We start from the raw sequence: 25062 nt of genomic DNA, 5'->3' as shown, positions 1-25062 counted from the left end.
TGGAACAGGTAAAACTCATGATTCAAACTTTAAATTACAACATGCATTATTGTCAACCTTTCATAGACACACTCAATGACACTTGTGCTGCCGTCCTTACAGACTACAATAAAGCCCTAGATGAGAAGAACATCGCTTCGCATGAGATGTTCCATGTTAGAGGACGTTTGGACAATAAGAGACTCAAAATGGCAATGTTAGAGAAGGATTTAATATTAGAAAAAGATGCTAGAATGCTTAGTGAAACTCAATTAGAAATAGCCTTAAATCAAAGAGATCTAGCACAAAATGAAATTGTACGTTTAAATCTTTTAATTGAAAAGGTTTTTAATGAAACTGAGGCCATTGAGAATCTTCTCAATAATGGGAATGTTGATAACACTTTTAAATGGGGTTGGTCCAATGGTTACCCAACCGCAACGGACTCATCACCTTGGTTCACACCGGAACGTCCCTATGTCCCACCAGACCATAACTTCTTATTTCCAGTCAATAAGAAAACATTTCCGGAGGATATCCAAGCCCGCTTTGGAAAACTCCATGATCTGAGTAATAATTGTGTTATAGAAGAAATTCTCCTTGAATCTTCTACTCATGTCAACAACACAGATTCTCAGACATCATCCGTAGTTGATGAGGAAATTGTTATTGAAAGTCCTGAAGTCTCTTTAGACTTCCCATCCTTACAGTCTGACCGCAGTGTCTCTGGCTGCAGTCACATACCACAATCTATCTCATTACCTAATTTCCATTGTCCCAAAGAAGTATTCACCAAGACATACTCTGCGGTAGTCCAAAGCACTACTCCACTAATCGAAGTCAAGAGTTCTGTGACCATTGAACCGATTAATCATGAATTATCAATTGAAAATTTTGAATTCGGTCAATGTTCTCAAAGTCCTAATTTCTCAAGTTCGGATTAATCAAGTCACTATTTTTCAAAAATTACAAAAGATTCTAGGAAACCGCAATTAAATATCACTGACTGCGGTTCTCCTAAGACCGAAGCAAAAAGAGTTTTTAAAGAAGAATTTCGCTCTCGTGGCAAGCAACGAGAAATTTGCTCAAAAGTCAAGAAATCTGTGAAATGTCATAAATCAAAAAGTCCTGAGAAGCTTACTTTTTCAAATTATCATTTCAAAAAAAACTGTTTCCAAGAAAACAAACAAAAAGGAGTTCACTGTTCGTGACAATACTCAAAAAATATCCAAACATGAGGATAAGTCTTTTCATTCAAATGGATTTCAAATTTATTCTATCAATGATCCAAAATAGAAAGGTATCTTACCTATTCCAACCTTTTCAGTGTCAAAGTCTCAAAAATGGAAAGGAATTTTGCCAACTCCGGCACCCAAAAGGTCATCTCAAACGTTTAAGAAATCACATCACAAAAGCTCTGCACGTGCCTTCACACCTGCCAGATCTCCACAAAACACCTTTTCAAAACACACGAACAAAAATGTCAAATCTGACAATCCTCGGAATTGACAAAAACATACTTTTTCTTCAAAACCTCAGACCAGGTCAAATGTCAGAAAAAATGACAAAAAGTTCTCTTGTCAATGTCAAATGTCAAAAACACCGATGCATTGGTTTATGAGCATGGCATTCCTATAAAAAGATTATTTTAAGTCTATTTGTATATATATATATATATGTGTGTGTGTGTGTGTGTGTGTGTGTATATATATATATATATATAGAGAGAGAGAGAGAGACTCTAATAAATGAAGATCCATATTGCCACATGACAATCTCTCATGAGTTTTGACACTTGTCATTTTGTGGTATTTTTGAAATAAATAATATCCACATGTCAATTTTTAGTTTTTTTTTCAATTTTAAAAATTAAAAAGTCATATAATACTTATAGTTATATATCTAAAGTATTAGTTGTAATAAATGTGATTGTAAATTGCAATAAATACGTTTTTTCTTTATTTTGAATATTTGTTTTAAAAAATATTAAAGGTTTACATTTTAATTTTTAATATTTTTGAATCAACTCGTGTAATACACGAGTTTCACACCTACTATATATATATATATATATATATATATATATATATATATATATATATATAGGAGGTGACAAATGATTAAAAGAGTGAAAGAGTGTTTTACGATGATTTGGGTGCTCCGTTATAATAACTGATGAAAATAAAATTATCAAGTTATTTACATCTTGTGCCATGTTATGATGAGTTTATGATGAATATGATGTTGATAATGATTGCATACTTGGTTGCTAAATGTTTACCGTTACATTCCCAATTTTCAAGGTCTAAAAAGACCTTTTTATTTATGTTTATTTTAAATCAGAGGGATCATTTTAAATTTGGAATTGGTCCCATAAAAAGTATTTTTATAACTTATTGTTATACTCATAATTATAATCCAGAGCACGTAAACCCCAATGTATTTATAGTTGTATATCTTTTAGCAGTTGATATACTTAGTTCACTATAAACAATGTTTTGATACCAATTTGTCACACCCAAAAACCGGAACGACGGAAACGTTCGGGGTGGAGGACGTCATGTTTAGTATCACAAGACATGCATCATAGTAATAAAAGTAATGAAAAACCATTTTATTAGAAAGAAAGTTTTTACAAAGTATGTGGTCACATAACATAGACTACAATGTTAAGGATTTTAAACGTACGGCTACGATATTAGAACTAACATGTAAAAGTTTTGGAGAGATAAGGATGATTTAAACGTATATCCTAAATAAAGATTTAAATTCATCTTATTCGGTGTATAGATCAAGATGGCAAGAACCCGAAGTGGAAACGCGAATGGAAATAGAAATCAACAACCTCAACCCCAAGTGATTCAGCGAGTGCTTGTAGCAGTAGCTGCACCTGAGTCAATCACAATGGTCGGAGTACAAGCTATGATACGGGCTATGTTGGCTAAACAACAGGAAGAGATGAGGCAGATGTTGCATTAAAATAAGGATGAACCTACAATGCCTGTCGAACAGCCCGAATTGAATGATGAGCAATCAAAGGAAGGAAACTACAGCAGGACCGTTGGTCAAGATGATACGCCGGTGATTAGGAGGAACAACCAAGATGACGAAGTCGAGAGGAATGGATGCAAGTACAAAGATTTTCTTACTTGCAAGCCATCGACTTTTCACTGGAAGGAAGATCCGATTGGAGTTATGGATTGGATCTCAGAAATGGATTTGGCCTTCATGATATGTGGTTGCAAGGGCAAGTTACAAACCACATTTGCAGTGCGTTAGTTCAGAGGAGGCGTTGTTTGCTGGTGGAACACCCTGGGGAAGACTCTAAGCCCCAATGAGCCCCTGTAACTGACATGGGTAGAGTTTTTGGAGCAATTTAAGTGCAGGTACTGCTCATCCCAAAACCTGATTGAGCTAGAGAACCAATTCCTGAGTTGGAAGAAAGGAAGCATGACTCTTGATGAATACACCAACAACTTCACAAACAAAATGGAGTTTGATTTGCGCCTTCTTCCAGACAAGCTGACGAAAATTGACAAGTATGCAAAGGGACTTTCGTGGGAATATGCAGTACCAGTACGTCAGGCACCTACTCTAGAGGCAGCTATCTGGGTTGCCAATTCTGTTGAAGATATGATTAAGGGAAGAGCCGCCAGTAAGATTGAGGTTGGCGAGAAGAGGAAATTCGAAGAGTCTGCAAGGCCCAATAAGAAAATCAAGTCTGTTTCAAAGAAGTTTGGAGGAGGAGGAGCCGAAGCGAAGTGGTGTGACAAGTGCAAGAAGAAGCACTTTGGGAAATGTGATGGAGAAGTCAATTGTTTTAAGTGTGGAAAGCCCGGGCACTATGCCAACGAGTGCACGTTCAATAAGAAGGTATGTTATGGGTGCAACGACGAAGGGCAGATCTCGAGGGACTGCCCGAAGAAGAAAGAAGCGGCAAGACCCAATGTTCCACCGAAGCCGAAGGCGAGAGCCTTCCAAATGACGCTAGAAGCTACGAAGGAGGCAACATATGTTGCTTCATGTAACTTTCTTGTAAATGGATTACCAGCCAATATACTATTTGATTCGGGAGTGAACTACTCCTTTGTATCGCATAAATTTGGTGGGAAACTAGCATTGCCTATAGAAACACTTTATAATGCCCTAGTTGTGGAAGTTGCCAGTGGCAAGTTTGTACCTGGTAGTGATTGTATTAAGAACATCGTCATCGACTTAAACGGAAACGAATTCCACGAATAGTTGTTACCCATAGAGTTGAACGGTTTTGACATCGTTCTGGGGATGGATTGGCTTAGCGCCAACGATGCCGAGATACTTTGCAGGAAGAAGATAGTAAGAGTAAACCCACCAGGAAAAGAGTCATTTATGGTGTACGGGGACAAATGTAGAATAAACTCTGGAATCATTTCCCTAATGAAAGCCAGAAAATGTTTGTCTAAAGGATGCACATCATACTTGGCATTCTTTATCGATGCTAAGAAGGAAAAGAAGGAAATGCAAAGTATACCAGTGGTGTGTGATTATCCGGAAGTCTTTCCCGAAGATCTTCCCGGATTACCGCCTGATAGACAAGTAGAGTTTCAAATAGACTTGTTACTAGGAACGACACCAATAGCAAAAGCATCGTACCAATTAGCACCGGCGGAGATAAAGGAGCTTATGACGCAACTTCAGGAGTTGTTGGACAAAGGTTTCATTCGACTTAGTTCATCACCCTGGGGAGCCCCGGTGTTATTCGTGAAAAAGAAGGACGAAAGCATGAGAATGTGTATAGACTACTGAGAGCTGAACAAGGCAACGATGCAAAACAAGTATCCATTGCCAAGGATTGATGACCTATTCGATTCACTGCAAGGTTCGAGATATTTCTCAAAGATCGATCTTAGGTCAGGATATCATCAGCTAAAGGTGAGAGAACAGTATATTGAGAAGACTGTATTCAAAATAAGATATGGACACTACGAGTTCTTGGTTATGTCATTTGGACTAACCAATGCTCCAACAACATTCATGGATTTGATGAACAGGGTTTGTAAACCATTCCTCGATAAATCTGTGATTGTGTTCATAGATGACATTCTGATTTACTCAAAAATCCAGGAGGATCATGACAAGCATCTACGAGAAGTGTTGGAAGTGTTGAAGAGGGAGAAGCTATATGCAAAGTTCTCCGAATGCAATTTTTGGATCCAAGAAGTTCAATTCTTGGGTATTGTGGTTAACCAAGAAGGGATAATAGTTGAACCAAAAAAGATCGAAGTTGTGATGAAATTGGAACGACCAAAAAGTCCCACAGAGATTCGAAGATTTCTAGGATTAGCTGGATATTACCGAAGGTTTATCCAAGGCTTTTCTTCGATAGCTGCTCCATTGACAACTTTGACCCACAAAGGAGCTACATATACGTGGAGCAAGAAGCACGAAGAATCATTCGAGAAGCTAAAGAAGAAGTTATGTGAAGCACCAATTCTTTCTCTGCCCGATGGAATTGAAGACTTTGCAATATATAGCGATGCGTCGGGAGTTGGGTTAGGATGTGTTCTAACTCAAAGAGAAAAGGTGATAGCATATGCATCTCGACAATTGAAAGAACATGAGGAGAACTACCCAACTCATGATTTAGAGTTAGCAGCAGTAGTATTTGCCCTAAAGATATGGAGGCATTATATCTATGACACGAAGTGCAAACTTTTCACTGATCATAAGAGTCTCTAATATCTCTTTAATCAGAAGGAATTGAATATGAGGCAACGAAGTTGGCTAGAGTTACTCAAGGACTACGACTGTGAGATACTTTACTACCCCGGTAAAGCAAATGTTGTCGCTGATGCTCTAAGTCGAAAAGTCAACTTTGAAAGAAAAAGGTCAAGAGTGTTGAGAATAGAATTTGTCTCGACTATTGTGGAAAGTATCAAGAAAGCTCAGGAAGAAGCTTCAGAGAAAAATGACCGAAATGAAGAACCTTTAGGCAAAACGTTAGTGTTCGGTACAAACAGTCAAGGATTAAAGGTATTCCAAGACAGGATTTGGGTACCTAAGACAAGAGGAGTAAGAGATCTTTTGATGGAAGAAGCCCACAATACCATATACTCGATTCATCTCGGCAGCACCAAAATGTATAGGGATCTAAAATCCTACTACTGGTGGCCGACGATGAAGCTCAATGTTGCAAAGTATGTGGCCGAGTGTGTAACTTGTGCAAGGGTTAAGGCACAACATCAGAAACCGTATGGGAGTTTAGATCCTTTACCTGTACCCATGGGTAAATGGGAAGACATCACCATGGATTTTGTGACTAAACTGCCCAGGACAAAGAACGGTCACGACATGATTTGGGTAGTCGTGGATCGTTTCACTAAGAGTGCACACTTCATAGCAGCCAATGAGAAATGGTCTATGGATAAGCTCGCAAATGCTTACGTGAAGAAAGTAGTAAGACTTCACGGTGTTCCTCTAATGATTGCATCGGATCGTGATATTCGTTTCACGTCAATGTTTTGGAGAAGTCTAGAAGAGGAATTGGGTACGAAGTTGGGTTTAAGTATAACTTACCATCCACAGACTTATGGTCGGAGCGAAAGAACGATTCAAACACTTGAAGATATGCTAAGAGCATGCACCCTGGAATTCCAAGGTAACTGGGATGAGAACTTACCTCTGGTAGAGTTTTCCTACAATAACAGTTTCCACTTGAGCATCAAGATGGCACCTTATCAAGCCTTGTATGGACAAAAGTGCCATATGCCATCTTGTTGGCTTAAGGCTGGAGAAAAGCAGTTTATGGGCCCCGAGATAGTCCATCAGACTACTGAAAAGCTGAAGGTGATCAGGGAAAGAATGTTAGCAGCTCAGGATCGTCCAAAGAGCTATGCTGACAAGAAAAGACGACCGGTGACATTTGAAGTTGGAGATTCAGTTTTGCTTAAAGTCTCATCATGGAAGGGACTTATAAGATTCGTGAAACGAGGAAAGCTGAGCCCAAGGTTTATAGGACCGTCAAAGTTCTTCAGAAGATTGAGAATCAAGCTTACAAGCTCGAATTTCCTGAAGCACTAGATGGTATTCATAACACTTTCCATGTGTGTTATTTGAGGAAGTTCATGGGAGAAGTTCCCGACATAATTCAGAGCTAAGGATGGATGAAAATAAGAGGCTAATCGAAGAGCCCGAGACAATCGTTGACCGTAAGACTAAGAAGTTACGACGCAAGATGGTCGACTTAGTGCTTGTGCGCAGGACACATACGAATGGATCGAATCAGGTGGGAAACAGAGAGTGATGTGATGAGTCGCTACCCACATATGTTTGTTGATGCATGATTCCGGGACAAAATCATCCTAATGGGGAGAGAATTGTAACGTCCATGTTTCTGGTCTACACATTAGTATAATGATGTAATAGTCAAGGTCAACCATTGTAACCTATTTTGAAGTAATAAAGATGAATTACTTGAATATTATGTGAATTATGTGATTTTATGTGCTTATATATTGGTTTATAAAGATATAATAAAAATAAGCGTCAAAAAATAAAGTGTTATATAAACCCAATATCTATACATAAAGTTGTAGTGGTCGAAACAAGGATTGTGGATATATAAAGAACGCCAAAATCCGAGTTATAACGAAGAAGTTATGGCTTGTCGAAGTTTCGCGACAAAATCGGCATGAAACTGCGTGACATAAATAGTGAATTCACGATAGAGTACGTTTTGGCCTTAGCAATCTAAACGAAAGTAGTAGTACACGTTAAACCGAGAGCGTGCATAAAAGAAACGTCCAAATCTGACTTCGTATGAGGAAGTTATCATTTTTCGAAGTTCCGGCTTAGCAGTGCATAGCCCGGAGTTCGAATATTAGATCGAGAAATTTTTAGCCGACACAACCTAAACGAGAATCGAAGATCTCATTAATAGTAGCGTAACGGTAAAAAGATAGATGAAAACGGACGTCGGATGAAGAAGTTATGAATTTTTAACAGAATTTTCATGTCCCAGTCAGTTAAAAATATAACCTTAAAAATAAAGTCAAAATTAGCCAACAGAGTCTAAACAAAAGTCGTAGAGTACGGTCCCGCCTACGCGTGGATATAAAGAACATCGAAAACAGAGCTTGTATGCGAGAGTTATGAATTTTTGAAATTGGGATTCAGATTTGCGAGTACCAATGGCGTGGCACAATCTCAGCCGTCGCTTGATGCCCATGACCTCACTTCGGATGGAGACACCTGGCCTTGCTACGCCTCACATACAAGAAGAACGCCCATCGTCCAAGGAATGCCACGCGTACGAAAAAAGAGCATTGCACGGACTCATTTGCTTGGACCGAAGGCTAGCCACGATGCACCACTGAAGTTGTGACGCGTGTCTCTACGCCTCGCGTAGATCCGAGGAACACAATGCGTAACAGCAACCTCGCATGCCTATAAAAGGGCAGCAAAGACAGCCTCTTTTCTTCACAAATTCACTTTCTCTTTCTCTCTCTAACATTTCTCTAGCCTACCCCAACCCCCCAAAGCCTAAGGTATCCCCTAGCACTAGAAGGAAGCCCCGGAGCTCCCGAAGGCTCCGAGAAAAAGAGTTTTTCAGCTCGGAAATGTTGCTCCAGCGAAGCCCGATTTTTAATAAAAACCCTTTGTAAGTGAGATACGCCTACCATACTTTAAATATAGCTTATATATAAATATAATATCGTTATTATGAACCTATAAATAAGATTTATCAGCGATTCAAAGTCATTATACTGAGTGAACTACTTACAGGAGAGGTGTCTAAAATGGTCACGTTGGGTTTGGTTGTTAGATTTCAGAAAAGCTATATGCCGATATGGTCGTGCCTCCCAACTGTCCTGTCTGGCTGATCCTTACTTGATAGATCATGAAGTAGACTTTGATTTAATGATGAATCTAGAATAATAATTAGTCGCAATGAATATTAGACTAAAATCTAGTGGTAATGATACTAGGTTTCATCGAAGGAAAATAAATTAACAGAAGCGAAGTGTTGTCTGAGTTCAAAGTCAACACCTTAACAGGTGAGTGCATAGTGAATTTCATCTTACACATAGATATGAAGTATTTTATATAAATTACGTGTTATGTGTGCATATTATTTGAATACTTGTTGTCTATGTTGGATCAACGTTTTCATACATGTTTTAAATGATTTAAACTATATATGTGTTTTATATCTACAAAATATGTTGGGTAAAACATGGGTAGATGTAATAGTTGGTGTGTGATGAAATAAAATGATGAGAGGCCTCGATGTCAATTTTGATCTAGTCATCTAGCGGAGTATAGATGACGATCACAGACTTTTCTAGACAGTCCCGTGGAATGCTAGCAGGGTCGCAACCTGTAGGTGTTTGTGAACGATGTGTTCACCGGTGTACTCCATCCCCCCTCATGGTTTCCTTTAGGACATTTATTGATTAGGAACCCTTTAGCGGTAGTGTCCATCCCGATGATGATCCTTAGGCTAGGTCCCTTATGATAAGTGTTTAGGGATGTAAAGTGAGGATAACGAGAATGGGTAATCGGGTTATTGTTGGTTGATGAAATTAATAAACTTATTTGTTGTGAGTTGAAAACCTTATGTGCTCACCAGGCTCCCAAGCCTGACCCACTAAGTTTCTTGTATTACAGGTAGTGACACTCGAGCATAAAATGTGATGTGTGGATGAGGGATTACGGATTATAGGCATGTAGATATGAATAAATCTTGTACGGCTTATATTGTACTGTTTATGCTTTTGATCTGTATCGAACATGACATCCCGAGGTTTTTAATGAAATACATTTATCCAGAAATGCTTTGATAAATCTTTATCATATTTTTTTTGGGAACAAATTCCACAACACTTTTATTTAAAATATTACTCTGATTTTTAAACAAAGCATAAACAAAATCGATCTTTTCTGGCCGTGAAATTGGGGATGTCACACTTGGATTCTGTGTGACCCTTGCATATGTTATGTGTTGCTATGTATACCGGGTAGGGCTCAATGTCGGGCGAGGCCCGATAACCAGACATATGCTATTGTTTTATGATCATTGTGTGTGTTAGCATGATTATGTGATATATATATATATATATATATATATATATATATATATATATATATATATATATTGTGTTTGTATGGTGGGCGGGGCCCAATGACAAGAGGGGCCTAAGAATAACAGATCTGTAAACCAAGTGGGGCTTGATGTCGGGCAGGGCCTGATTTCGGGCGAGGCCCAATGTAGGGCGGGGGCCCAGTATGTGATTCATTATGTATAGTATGAGGTAGTTTGGGAAACTCACTAAGCTTTGTGCTTATAGTTTTCAGTTTATGTTTCAGGTACTTCCGGTTCCAATGGGAAGAGCTCGGGATGACTGCATCACACACACCACATGATTTCCGCTTTTGAGATATTACTCTGATTGATATGATCCTTGATACACTTATTTTCTTTTGAGTTGTATAGATAATGTTTTAAATACTGTTTTATTAAACTAAAAATGAAACTTTTGGATCATATTTTTGGGATGTTACACACAGTCTTACAATCTTCATAAATCACAGAAATTAGAGAAAAATCAGCTCAAGAATCGTTTGGAGCTTCAAGAATCGTCCAACATTTTATCTGATCAGAGAGGCATCGTATATATACAAGACAAAGTCTTTGGGAGCGAGAAACCTAAAATTTCGATCGAATTTTTGGGGTACACGATCGAAATTTTCTGGTTTTGATCGAATTTTGCATTTTTTGATTTTCAGGACTTTTTGTACTGCCAAGTGTTAATTCGATCGAATTTCAAGGAAAATTCGATCGATTTTTTGCATTTTCTGATTTTTTTTCTCAAACCCGAAAGTTGTCCGAAATTTTGTCTAGGTTTCGGAACATTTTGAATTTCGTCAATCGGAGTTACTAGTAATGAGATATGGTCAAAATAATGATAGCGGGTCAAAGCTGCCAGCAACATCCTTTAGGCTTTTGAATGTAGCAATCTATATTCGTAAGATCAATTCGATCACATTTTTCTTGACCAAAAAAGCTTCTAAGCATTCCTCAAAATCCTTCATAAGTTCCAAACTCTAATTAACTTCAATGTTCCATTAAACGCATCCAAAAATGCTCCCTAAGTACTACTCCACTCGAATTTTTTGATAGTAACATAAAAACATGAACATTACGAGAATTCTAACGAAAGAAATGAGTTGAACATTATTTAAACCAATAACATGCAAATGTACAAATTATGATGCTAAATGCTAATAAAAACTACCCTAAAAGATACATAAAATGACATCTATCAATATGCAATGTGTGGTGTATAAAAAGTGTATTGTATAAAGATTTTTTATATAGCGTTTATCATGAGTCAACCCCTTTGTATCTTACCCGATTACCTAGTCTAACATTGTATTTTGACGTGTGTCTCATGTGACGATTAGTAAATGCTATTTTAGAGACTATGAAAGATTTGGAGATCCATGACTTAGACTTTTCGTCAATGTAATATGTTTGGCTATTTTTGTTTATGATTTTATATATGATATGATATACGAGTTGACATCCGATAAGGTTTTGAAATAATAAATGTTTTAAAAGTATTTTATTGACTTGGGAACTTCTGATAGTAAATAAAGAGATACTTTTTTTTTAGAATATAACGATTTTAAAATGACAAGATTTAGGGGATATCACGAACATTATCTTAATAAACATGATAACCTTTTTGACAACGATCAGTTCCACCTAGAACAACCATTTAGAGTCCATGTACAACTCACTAAGAACACCCAATATGAAATAAAATTGAAGACAAATGAAACTTTCCAGTAATGTTGCAAGCTAGGAAGCTTCAACCCATTTTATAACTGACCGTCTTCAATTCCAACACCAAGTAGCATTCAACATCCAATCTAGAACCTGGCATTCTTTTCCATATTCTAGGTGATGCATCCTTAGAAACACACTTCCAAGATTGTTCTCACCAAACCATACATTAACCCAAACATGAGTGGGACACATATTACCCATGTTTTTTTTACGATAATAATGTAAAATGACACATTTTTTCATGCAGTCATATTAATAAACCCAATAATTTCATATCAAACACATTATGACCACCATTCTCATAGGGAGAGTGGGTGTATTTTAAATTCAAATGTTTTATGGTTAACGTATATACACCTTAGGAAGATAATAAGAAACGTGAGTTATGGATGTTTTTGCTGAATTTTATGCAGAGAAATGGTTTGTATATGTTCTTTGGTGATTTAATGTTGTAAGAAACCAAAATGAGAGATTGGGATCGGTATTTTTCTCAAAGAGTGGCTAATGATTTTAACTCCTTTATTGATGATGTTGGCCTTTATAAGATTCCTATGGGTAGGTATTCTTTCACTAGAGTTGGTAACAACAGAACCAAATCTAGTAAGCTTGATGGATTTTTACTATTTGAAGAGGTGATCAATCAATTCCCAAATCTTTATGTCATGGATTTGGAGTTGATTATTTCATATCATAGACCCATTTGGTTGTCTCCGATTACTTTGGATTATTGTCCCCAACCGTTCAAGTTTTTTAATTCCTGGATGTTGGAACCTGATTTTGATCAAATTGTTAAAAGTTACTAGACCGAGGAAAGGGGAGTTGAGGGTGAAAGTGCTAGTATTAACTTCAAGAACAAGCTTAAAGGGCTTAAAGAAATTCTAAGAAAATGGTGAAAAGAGGTAAAGAAGAAAAAATATGAGGAAAAAGATATGTTGTTGCAAAAGATACATGATATAGACAAATTGATTGATGTTGGTGTTGTCAGGTCTCATGATCAGGAGGCAAGAATGAACGCTAAATCAAAATTAAATAACTTGGAGAAAAAAAGAGGTGATTGATCTATCTCAAAAAGCAAAAATTAAATGGTCTATAGAAGGAGACAAAAATAGTAAATATTTTCATGGGATTATTATAAAAAGAAGAAGACTTATGACCCTAAATCGATTAAAACCCCATATTTATACTATAACCACGATGATTCAATAAAAATATTAACTTAAGCCCAAAGATTCATATCAATAATCAAGAAAACAAATAATAAACATTATGGGCGTATTCGGCAAAACTAACTGGTAGTGAGTAGCTTGTAGCGGATAGCAAGTAGCTTGTAGCTTGTAGCATTTTGTTAAACGCTACATGAAGTAGCTTTTGGATTTTGAGCGTTTTGTTTAAACTAAATTCTAGAAGCTTGTAGTGTCAAACAAGGCTTTCTGTTCAAAACGGAGCGTTTTGTCAAATGCTAGAAGCTACAAGCTCTCAAATGCTCCTAAACGCTCTATGCCGGACACATCCTATATACAAAAACAAATAAAAGAAAAAGAAAGAAATAGGGAAGAGAGTATTTAAGAGGCCCGTAAGGATCAAGATAAAGACGACTAAGCCAACTTGATATTTTGGTATTATCGCCACAAAGAAGAATTTTCAGATTTTTTATTCGTATCTAATCCTATAAAAGTTAAAAACATTTTTTACACATTTTTGTGAAACATTCAAACAAGCTCCATTTATTGAGATTTAAAATAGGAGTCCACGATTTTCATCCCTTATAGAAATGGAATCTACCGGTATTGTGAGTATGATTACGTTGGAAGAGATTAAACTCGCTGTTTGGTCTTGTGGTAATGAAAAAGCACCTGGTCCGAATAGGTTTTCTTTTTCGTTCATTAAAAAGCATTGGGGTCTGTTAAAGAATGATATTTTTGTCTTTGTAATTGAATTATTTTACATTCTAAAATTCCTTCTGGGTGTAACTCTTCTTTTGTTACGTTGATTCCAAAAATTGATAGAATGTTGGGTGTTAATGATTTTCGTCATATCAGTCTAATTGGAATCCAATATAAGATCATCCAAAAAAATTCTAGCGATGCGATTAGCTAATGTTATTGATAGTATTGTCAGTCATGAGCAATCATCTTTTGTGAAAAATCGTCAAAATTTTGGATGCGCCTCTTATGGGGAACGAAAATGTCAAATGGTATAAGAGAAAAATTAAAGAAAATGATGTTATTGAAGATTGATTTTGAAAAAGCTTATGATACAGTTAATTAGTCATTGTTTGATTGTATAATGCAGTTTATGAATTTTGGTTCTAAGTGGAGATCTTGGATCCGAGCTTGTTTGATGACACCGAGATCTTCGATTTTTCTTAATGGTAGCCATACGGAGGAATTTTAATTATTTAGAGGGTTGAGACAAGGTGATCCCTTATCATCATTCTTGTTTATTCTTGTCATTGGGGGACTTCATGTTGCTATTGAAGATGCTAAAGCAAATCATCTTTTTGAAGGAGTTCAAGTTGGAAATAGAGATATGAGAATTTCACATCTTTTTTATGCAGATGATGTGATCATTCTTGGTGATTGGATTCGGTCGAATATTACTAACATAGTTCGATTTCTTCATTGTTTTTTTTTATAGTTTCAAGATTAAAATTTAATTTGCATAAGTTTAATCTTTATAGGGTTTGCACTTTGTTTGAGGAAATCAAAGATTTTTCTTTGGTTGCTGGGTGTCGTCCAGATAAATTGCCTTTCATTTATTTAGGACTCCCTGTGGGACAAAATATGTCTAGGGTGGTGGCTTGGAAGTTGGTTATAGATAGATTTCAGAAAAGGTTATCAAATTGGAAGGCTGCTACTCTATCTATTGGTGGAAGATCGATGTTGATAAAGTCGGTATTGGGATCGTTAGGTATATATTTCATGTCTTTGTTCCTTATGTCAGTTGCCGTTTTAAGAAGTTGGAATCACTACGTGCAATTTTTTTGGGGAGGAGCATATAAAAACCACAAAATGTGGTGGGTTCAATGGGAGATGGTGCTTGCAAGTAAAAGGAATGGCGGTCTTGAGATTGGAAGTTTGGGGGCGTTTAATTTTGCGCTTCTTCAGAAATGGCGTTGGATATTTTTACATAATAGCAATTTGCTTTGGGTTAAAGTTACCACGAAGTTATATGGTGAGAATGGTGGTCTTGATCGAGTTGGTTACTTGTGGCCGACACCTTGGGCTTGTATTCTTGCATCCTATTTTAAACTTCGTTCTCGGGGTGTGGATTTAGAATCTGTGATGTATAAAAAAGTTGGGAATAGTGCTTTGACTAAATTTTGGAAAGATAGATGGTATGGTGAGATAATGGCTACTAGATTTCCAAGGTTGTTTGAGTTAGATCTTAATAAAGATTCCTCTAGTGCTGATAGAAGATGTAATGGAAACCGGAATTGGGATCGGCGTCATGAAATTCAAAGAGGTGTTGAGTTTCAATAGTTTTTAGATTCGATGGAATGTCTCCATGGAGTTGTTTTGATTGATAAACCTGATTGTTAGTGGCGGGAGATTGGAAAAGAAGGGATTTTTACAATTGGAGATACTAGAAGATGGATTGATGATATAATTCTTCCTTCTATACACCAGAAACCATGTGGAATCCTTTTGTGCCTAGAAAGGTAAATATTCTTCAATGAAGACTTGTTTGAATAGAATTCCTACTTGTTTTAATTTAGCGAATAGAGGAATTGATGTACCTTCAATTTTATGCCCGATTTGTGATTTACATGCTGAACAACTTGATCATCTTTTCGTTAAGTGTGATGTGACATCTAGAACTTGAAATGAAATATTTCATTGGTTGGAATTGGATCGATTCGAGTGTGAATCTGTTCAAGGTTTGTTTTCCATAATGGATAACTTTCCTATCAATTCAAAAAAGAAAGATGTTGTTGATGCGATTTTCTGTACTACTGTTTGGTACATTTGGAAGTACATGAATAATATGACGTTTCAAGCGGAGAAGATGCGGAAAAGCGATATCGTTGACTCTATTAAAGATTTTTTTATGGTTTTTTAATTGGAATCGTAAATGTTATAAATCTTGGATTAGTTGGTTAACTAATCCTTTAAATTGTTTGTAATTTTCTAGCTTCTTACTAGTTTTTTAAATTTATTTGACTGTTTTCTAAAAAGAAAAAGACCACCATTCTCACCATGTATAACAACATTTACATTCACTTAAAGAGAAGAATTTATTGTGAGAGAAAACAACTGTAACAATGCTTATTTACGTGTAGATAAACTCTATATCGATTCCACATTTTTCCTTCAAAGCTAAAACTTTGTTATATTTAAGCCAAGAGATATTCCTTTCATCCACTTCACTGTCCCATAAAATGTTGCACCTCATGCTTTTAAAATTCGAATAACTTTAATCAGAGTTTTGAAGATAAACATATAGTAATTGCATTCAAAGAGTATAATGACCACCAATAGACAACATGAAAACTTTCCAATTATTAAGTTTACACTTGAACATCTCAATAATCTCCTTCCAACTTCAACTGGTGATATATTAGACTGGATCGACAACCCAACGTAAACAAAAAGAATCTTCACTATAAAACATCCCGTATTAAAGCCACATGCCAATTGCCCCAATACCATAAAGATTAGACTTGTGAATGTTCATTTTTAGCCCAACAACATAGAAAACCAACACAAACCCCCTCACAATACTCCTTACATTTTCATGTGCCCAGTTACCAATGAAAATAAAATCCTCCGAATAAATGATAACTTAAAAGACCATTGTTTGTTTCATGTACTATATTTGGATCATATGATAAAGTCTAAAATAAGGTTCAAAACAAAACTAGTTAATTGATCTATATCACTTGATAAAAAAAACTACGATTAAATACGATTATAAAGTGGTTATAGACGTCATAGATCTCTACAAATGTTGTTAGATGAATTTCATCTACAAATAATAGTAGATTCGATAATTTGCTCATGTAATTTAGTTATGTTTTGAATTTAAAATCACCAAAACTTATATTTGGTTTGTTATATTTGGATTTGCAAATATAGAAATCTAATTTTGATAGCATGATTAAGGGAGTATTTGTTTTAGCTTTTTGCACCCACAAGTCCTTTTAGGAAAAGAAAAAAAAGCAAAAGATGTTTGACAAACTAATTTTAAAAGCTGCTTTTGGTGTTTTTATACAAGGAAAAGAGACTTTTTGGAAAAGTCAGGAAATCCTGACTTTTTGTAACTTTTCCAAAAATGACTTTTTAATTAATATTAATATTAGCATTATTAATATTATTTTTAATTGTATCAATAATTGAAATATGTTTTTTTAACATTGATGATAATTATTAACATTCATTTTTACTCCTTTAAATCAAAATTATGTTAAACTTTTGTAGTTCACTTTGACGGGGCCTTTATACCAAACCTTTGATTTGAGGGGGAGATATTTTGAAGTTCGCTTTTAAGGGGCCTTCCAGGGACAGTTAATCATGGTCAACCTCCAGGGGCACTTCCGTCATTTTACCAAACCAACGTTCCCCCACGTCACTGTACATTGGTCATCTCCGTCATGTTACAAACACAAATCTGGTCTTGTAATGATCTAGTCCCTGAATATTGGAGTTTGGCTCATTTGGACCTCAAAGTTTCAAATACTTTAGATGGATCACTGAACTAAAGTTATGTGCACGTGAGCTTCTCCACCAAAAAATTAATATAATAAAACTTATTTCCCAATTATTCTAAACTCCCAATTTTTTTTGGATCAAAACCTAGCAGTTGAGATGTGTAGCCAATATGAAAGATTTTAAACTTGAAGGAACAACATTAATTTTTGTTAGACATGAAGGGGCTTATTGTAATTGTTATTTTCTTCATTCCCCAATAATTACGTTAATTCACCACGAAAAATAAGAAAAATGAAATTAAAGTGCAAGAAACCCATGACCCCACCCCACTCCCCCTCTCTCTCTCTCTCAAAACCCGAACTTCTTTGCTTCAAAATTCAACTCCCCCATAACTCTTTTTCCTGTACAGCTTAACTGCGTGGGTTGGTGTGAGAAGAAGAGGTGTTTCAGAAGCTTGATTATTATGAATTTGTTATAAAATGGCTAACAATAATAGTTTCAAGAATGGCGGTGTGAAGACGAAGTCAATTTCATCTTCATCTTCATCTTATTCTTCTGGATATAAATCTAAGCCGTCGGTAACGTCTGGTGGCCGCCGTAGCAGCACCGGTTCCACTGGTAATTCCGCCGGTGCACTTCATAAGGACACTCCTGGAGGTCTCTTACTCACCTTTGTTTTCTGATTTCTTTGTCTGTTCACAATTTATTATACTGGTGTGTGTAGAATTGTATGCATTTTGTTATCCTTATGCGCTTAGTATGTAAGTTTATATATACAATTCTGAAGAATCGTTAACCGGATTTTCTCTGTGCTATATTTTAACGATTATTTCATGATAATAAGTTAAAATTTTGTAGAAATTTGAGAATGTTGACCTAGAACCCCTAAAAGGCTGTGCTTTTTTAAGGTTCATGAGAACAGAAATTTCATTTTTCTGTAATATCTTATAACCAGAATCTAAGTGGCTCTTTTGCGCAATATGGCCCCTAGTAGGGCGGAAATCGTTGTTTTGGCCCCGGAGGAAAAAGTCGAATGCCATTTTTTAGTAAAATCTGAATCATCCCTCTCTCTTTCTCTCTCCTCTCACTTGATATTTGTATTCAAACATTAGTTTCTGGGAGAGTTCGAGTGGCTGTAAGATTACGACCACGAAACACTGAGGAACAATCAACCGATGCCGATTTCGCTGATTGTGTGGAAGTGCAGCCCGAGGTATTCTGATGTCATGTTTTCCGCTTATTTTAGGAATTTTGTCATGACGTCACGCTTTATTCAATCCGTTTTACATTCTTGCTCAGCTTAAAAGATTAAAACTTCGAAGGAATAACTGGGATTCAGATACGTTCGAATTTGATGAAGTTCTTACTGAATTCGCATCACAGAAACGCGTCTATGAAGTTGTCGCCAAGCCTGTTGTCGAGGTTTGAAACATTGCTTGTGATAAACATCTTACACTGTTCTACTCCTTTAAAATTAAGTTAATAAAGTTTGATTTTTGAATTGTGCAGAGTGTTCTTGATGGATATAATGGAACAGTCATGGCATATGGACAGACTGGCACTGGAAAAACTTACACACTTGGAAGACTTGGAGATGAAGATACTTCTGCTAGAGGAATAATGGTTCGTGCAATGGAAGATATATTTGCAGAAATCTCTCCAGAAAGCGATTCAATTTCTGTTTCCTATTTGCAGGTTCTTTTTCTTTTATACATTACATGGTGTAATTTGCTATTAAGTTTTATGGATTTTTAACATTTTGATTTATGTACCAATGTTTCCAGCTGTATATGGAGACAATACAAGATCTTCTTGATCCTACAAACGATAATCTATCTATAATGGAAGATCCAAAAAGTGGAGACATTTCACTCCCTGGTGCTACCCTGATAGAGGTCAGAGATCAACCAAGTTTTGTTGAGCTTCTTCGGTTAGGTGAAGCACATCGGTTTGCTGCTAACACAAAATTGAACACCGAATCTTCTCGAAGTCATGCCATTTTAATGGTTCATGTTAAGAAGTGTGTGAAGGAAAGAGATGGTGAAAATGGTGGAAAGGCCCACATGAGTAGAACAATGAAGGCACCTGTTGTTAGAAAAGGGAAGCTAATTGTTGTGGATCTTGCAGGATCTGAGCGTATTGATAAATCAGGAAGTGAAGGACATACATTAGAAGAAGCAAAATCTATAAATCTTTCTTTAAGTGCTCTTGGAAAATGTATCAATGCATTAGCAGAAAACAGTTCTCATGTTCCAGTTCGTGATTCAAAGCTTACAAGATTGCTTCGAGATTCATTTGGAGGAACTGCAAGAACTTCACTTGTGATCACAATCGGTCCTTCTCCAAGACATAGAGGAGAGACATCAAGTACAATAATGTTTGGGCAACGAGCTATGAAAGTTGAAAATATGTTGAAGATAAAAGAAGAGTTTGATTACAAGAGTTTAGCTAGAAAACTTGATGTACAACTGGAATCTCTCATTGCTGAACATGAAAGGGAACAAAAAGCTTATCAGGATGAAGTTCAAAAAATTCGGTTGGATGCAAAGAAACAAATGTCCGATGCTGAAAAAAGTTATAAAGATGCTTTCGAGGTATTTGTATCTGTATTTTAGTTTTCTTTTCAAGTTTTTGTTTATAAATTTATGCACTCGAGTTTTTTTTTTCTCTTTTTTAGAAGGAACGATTGAAATATCAGAGAGAGTCTATGGAGTCGATAAAGAAGCTTGAAGTCCAATTGGCAGCAAATCAAGAAAAGCAGGGAGATAAAAGAGTTAAAGTTGGATTTAAAGATGAAGGTGTGCGTAGTAGTACTAATGCAGAACTTATTGAAGCTAAGAAATTACTACAGAATGAAATACTGTTAAGAAAGGCTGCAGAAGAAGAAATCAGTAATCTTAGAAACCAAGTAGTGCAATGGAAAAGATCTGAGGTATTACAATAAATACTGAACTTAATGTATATTGTTAGAAAGAGTGAATTCATTATATCCAGTAATGTTGCTATATATCTTGTGGTTTGATAGGCAACAGGAAATGCTGAAATCTCAAAGCTTCGAAAGATGCTGGAAGATGAGGTTCATCACAGAGAAAAGCTTGAAGAAGAAATATCCATGTTGCAAAACCAGCTTTTGCAATTAAGTTTTGATGCTGATGAGGTACAATGTCATCCAAAAGTCAACACACATGTATATATATTTTGTTTTTTTTTTTGCTTTTTTGATAGCTAATATATATATGTTTACTAATTATAGACAAGAAAACAATTGGAAATTGGTCATGGTGTAGACATGAGTGGAGAAATGGGCTCCCTTGTTTCTCCGGTCAGACAACAACAGATGGCATATTCCGGCGAGCAGAAGGGGTCTGTTGCAAAACTCTTTGAACAAGGTGATCATCAATGCAAGAAATAGTTTTAATTTTATATCATCCTACTTTTAGTTTTAATAAATAAAATATACTCTCCAACAGTTGGACTCCAAAAAATTCTATCTTTACTGGAAGCAGAAGACCCGGATGTGCGAATCCATGCTGTAAAAGTTATTGCAAATTTGGCAGCCGAAGGTATTCTTGACCTTATATTTATATTTTTCCCAATAAAAAATATTATATAATTCTTACAAAATTGAAAATCATCTGAGCAGCAACGAATCAGGAAAAGATAGTGGAAGCTGGTGGTCTTACATCCTTGCTATCTCTTCTCACAACCTCTGAAGATGAGAACATCCATCGAGTTGCTGCAGGCGCAATTGCAAACCTTGCAATGAACGGTATTTTTTATTTTTTATATATTATAAATTAGTTATTCATTTATTAGAAATATGAAATACGTTTGCAGAGACTAACCAGGAGCTTATAATGAGTCAAGGGGGTATCAGTTTGCTTGCAATGACAGCCGAAAATGCAGATGATCCACAAACACTTAGAATGGTGGCTGGTGCCATCGCTAACCTCTGTGGCAATGGTACTTTTGTAGATTTTGTTCTATTCACACCAGTCTCAGTCCCAGTCCAATATATGTCAAACACAGTATAACCTGTTATGTTATGTTATGTCAGACAAATTGCAGTTGATGCTAAGAGCCGAAGGCGGAATCAAGGCGTTGTTGGGAATGGTGAGATGTAGACATCCGGATGTTCTTGCTCAAGTGGCTCGAGGAATTGCGAATTTTGCAAAATGTGAATCCAGAGCATCCACCCAAGGTAATTTATTTATTAATTAAATTAATTGTGAGTTAAATAAATTTTATATGGGTAGTTTGGTAATTTTCACATATGATGTTGATTAAAGGAATTAAAACCGGGAAATCTCTCCTGATTGAGGATGGTGCGCTTCCGTGGATTGTGAAGAATGCCAACAATGAAGCGTCGCCAATTAGGCGTCATGTGGAGCTTGCTCTTTGCCACATGGCACAACATGGTACGTGCATTTTTTTTTTTTAGTGTTACTTGGAACAAATACTTTAATAAATTTAGTTTTGGAATTTTAGAAGTAAATGCTAAAGATATGATATCGGGGGGTGCTTTATGGGAGCTTGTTAAAATCTCACGGGATTGTTCAAGAGAGGATATTAGGATTCTTGCACGGAGAACGTTATCTTCAAGTCCTACTTTTCAGCTGGAATTAAAGCGTTTAAGATTAAACACCGGTTGAATTTTATGTAAAACTCTAAATGTTTTGTTGCTCAAGGGTGTGTGCGATTTGTGATTATTTTTCATAGATTTTAGGGTTTGTTTTGATAAAAGTTATATCGCCGTTGTTTGTAGGTAGGTTATTAGTTCCTGTACTTGTAATTAGTTGATTGTATTACTTTGAAACCTGATTGAGTTTTACTTGTATGACGAAGCTAATATTTTTGGTTTGTACAAAATTGGTTTGTGGATGTGTTTTTCTTTTAATCACGGACTGATAAAATCCTATAATAAATTGATCAATTCTGATGATATTAGTTTTATTATTGGATATTTAGGTTGGGTGGTATTAGAAGTTTAAATGTTTAATTCGTCTTCGATTGGTTACTAATATCGTAATAGTATATATAGAATCATAATTGAAGTCATTAATGTTTTTGTAATGACATATGATTTAAATTATTAAAAATGAAGAGGCAAAGGTGAGGAGGGTGTTTGTTTAAATGGTTCGGTTCGATTTTATCTTATAAGTGAAAGTGAATTGCATTTGATTTTGTTTTTTGAAATATAGGTTTGAATCTTTCGAACTAAATTAAAATTTAATCATACCCACAATCAAATTCTAATTCGATTGAATTGATTTTCACAATTTAGTTTCAAGAGTTAGAGACATTCTTAAATATATTTAACTTTACTATTAAGTTACTAACAAGGTTGATTTGTCAAATTTATATCCACAAAATATAGATACGACGCTTTCATGAATTAAATTAATTAAGGAGTTCTTATTTGGGACATACATTCGAATTTTATTTAAATATTATATTAATAATCTAATAAATAACTTCAAATATAGCAAATGCAAGAAAATAAATAAATAAACAGTTTTTTTTTTTTTCACTTTACTAATCAAAACCATGACAAAATCTGAAAAAGTAATATGTTTTTGATTAAACCAATTTAAAAATCTAAACTATATTGTTCAATCAAAATTTTGTCCAACTGAATAATTTGTTTTATCTAAAAGGGTGTTTGAGAATATTCATTTAAAACAACATATTTTTATTTTTTCAAAAATATTTATGAATTTATGCGGTATCAAAAAGAAGTTTAAAATACATAAAAAAAAGTGTTTGGGTTACTTTATATGATAGTAAAATGCAATGCTTATTTATATAGTATATATTACTGTAAGATTAAAATGCATAATTAAACTATCTTTAACAATGAACGACTTCGAGTCTTCTATAACCATTTTCGAATCCAAAATTCAATTTTAAACATGATAAATTGTACTTTTCTAAAACTGCTTATTGACAAAATCAAACTCTAATAAATTAATAAACATTTTAAATAAATAATCTTAAACACTTATGCCCAGGTAGTATACATTTGACTAAATGCAATTTAAAAATATTATTTGTTATGTTTAATTGTTAGTACAGGATACCCTATCCCTTATGTGGCTCAAATACATAACAAAATAGCCAAAATCAGTATACAATAGGACATTGGTTACTTGATTTGATAATTGATAGGGTAAGTATTGGATACCTTAGGTGGCCCGAGCACTAGGACCCATATCCGATCCAAAACTAATTTGATCTTCTCGAACTCTCTTATGTGTAACAAAAGTAACAGGGGACGCTTCTGAAGCTACCACTTGTTATGTGGATACCATGTGATAAAACATTTTATATATATATATATATATATATATATATATATATATATATATATATATATATATATATATATATATATATATATACACACACTAGTTTATAACCCGTGGGAACCACGGTTAGAAACTAATTAAACTTTCTAAGTAAAAACTTAAAACTATTAATTAATAATTTTAAATAACTTATTAATTAAAATATATTTTTTTGTTATATATAAAATTATAATCGTTGATTCAAATAAATACGTAAAATATATCATCTTATAATTTGTATAAATTTTATTTTATTATAATTTGTATAAATTTTATTTTATTTTTATTCTAATATTATTAATATTAATTTAATGTAATTAAAATGTGATTTAAATTTTGAAATTTGAAATTTGAAATGGAGAATTAATAGATTGACAAGTGTCATGATATTAATTACAATGTCTAACATTGTGACACATGGCAAAAGAACTACTCTTTTATTAGATAAAGATATATATATATATATATATATATATATATATATATATATATATATATATATATATATATAGGTTGAATCCATATGTGTTATGCGTAAATATAATTATTTAATTAAAATAATAACATTTAACAAATTATGATTTAATATTTATACATGAAAAACCAATATCAGTAACAAAACAAACTCTATAATTAACATATTAGTTTTATTGATTGTAATAAATTTATATCTTTAGTTATTTCCACTATTAATTCATAATTTTATAGTATAAATTATATATCAAATCACCGCATTGTGAACAATACCATGGCAGTGTCGTGGTGGTTAAAAGACAAAATACTTACAATTAAACCTATCACCGCGCCATGGTCTACTTATCATCACACTGTGGCCAAAGCCCAAAACAACTTAATGGGTTAAGCTTTTAACCCTTAGTCTCCAATGCTCAAAAGCTCATATTTGATTCTTCTAAAGGTCTTAATGGATATAACTTTATCCATTAGGACATCCCAATAAAACAAGATCTAAAACCCTAAGTCCAAAATGATTATTCCAATTACATGGACTAAAGGCTAGAACATTCAAACACCTTTTCCTTCGATCAAACAAGTCCAAAAGCCATTAAATGCAATAAAGGTCCTAGTGTTCACTCCAACTTTTTGGGGACATAAAGCTCATAAAAGTTCCATAAACTAGATCTAATGAAATGACGATCGAGTTAGGAGATATATACCTCAAATGGACAAGAAACTTAGTGAAAATGTTGGATCTAAGTTGCACCTTTACTTCCTTGCACCCAGAGGAAGCTTC

At 34.8% G+C, this 25062-nt stretch overlaps 1 protein-coding gene across 1 annotated transcript; it reads left to right on the top strand.

The window, feature by feature from the left end:
• The first annotated feature begins 17770 nt into the window (after positions 1 to 17770).
• LOC145091379 (kinesin-like protein KIN-UA) lies at positions 17771 to 22332 on the top strand. Its single transcript, XM_079029077.1, has 14 exons — positions 17771 to 18120; positions 18576 to 18676; positions 18763 to 18885; positions 18973 to 19158; positions 19248 to 20057; positions 20141 to 20395; positions 20489 to 20620; positions 20717 to 20852; positions 20934 to 21026; positions 21107 to 21232; positions 21301 to 21426; positions 21521 to 21664; positions 21753 to 21881; positions 21952 to 22332. The coding sequence occupies exons 1-14, from the start codon at positions 17943 to 17945 to the stop codon at positions 22113 to 22115; spliced, it is 2703 nt and encodes a 900-aa protein (XP_078885203.1). The 5' UTR covers positions 17771 to 17942; the 3' UTR covers positions 22116 to 22332.
• The last annotated feature ends 2730 nt before the right edge of the window (positions 22333 to 25062 follow it).

This window comes from Lactuca serriola, chromosome 3 (genome assembly GCF_051521515.1).
Source record: "Lactuca serriola cultivar US96UC23 chromosome 3, Lser_US96UC23_V15, whole genome shotgun sequence".
Taxonomy (NCBI): domain Eukaryota; kingdom Viridiplantae; phylum Streptophyta; class Magnoliopsida; order Asterales; family Asteraceae; genus Lactuca; species Lactuca serriola.
Note: the sequence above shows the minus strand (reverse complement) of the source record. Positions and strands in the feature narration are given on the sequence as shown.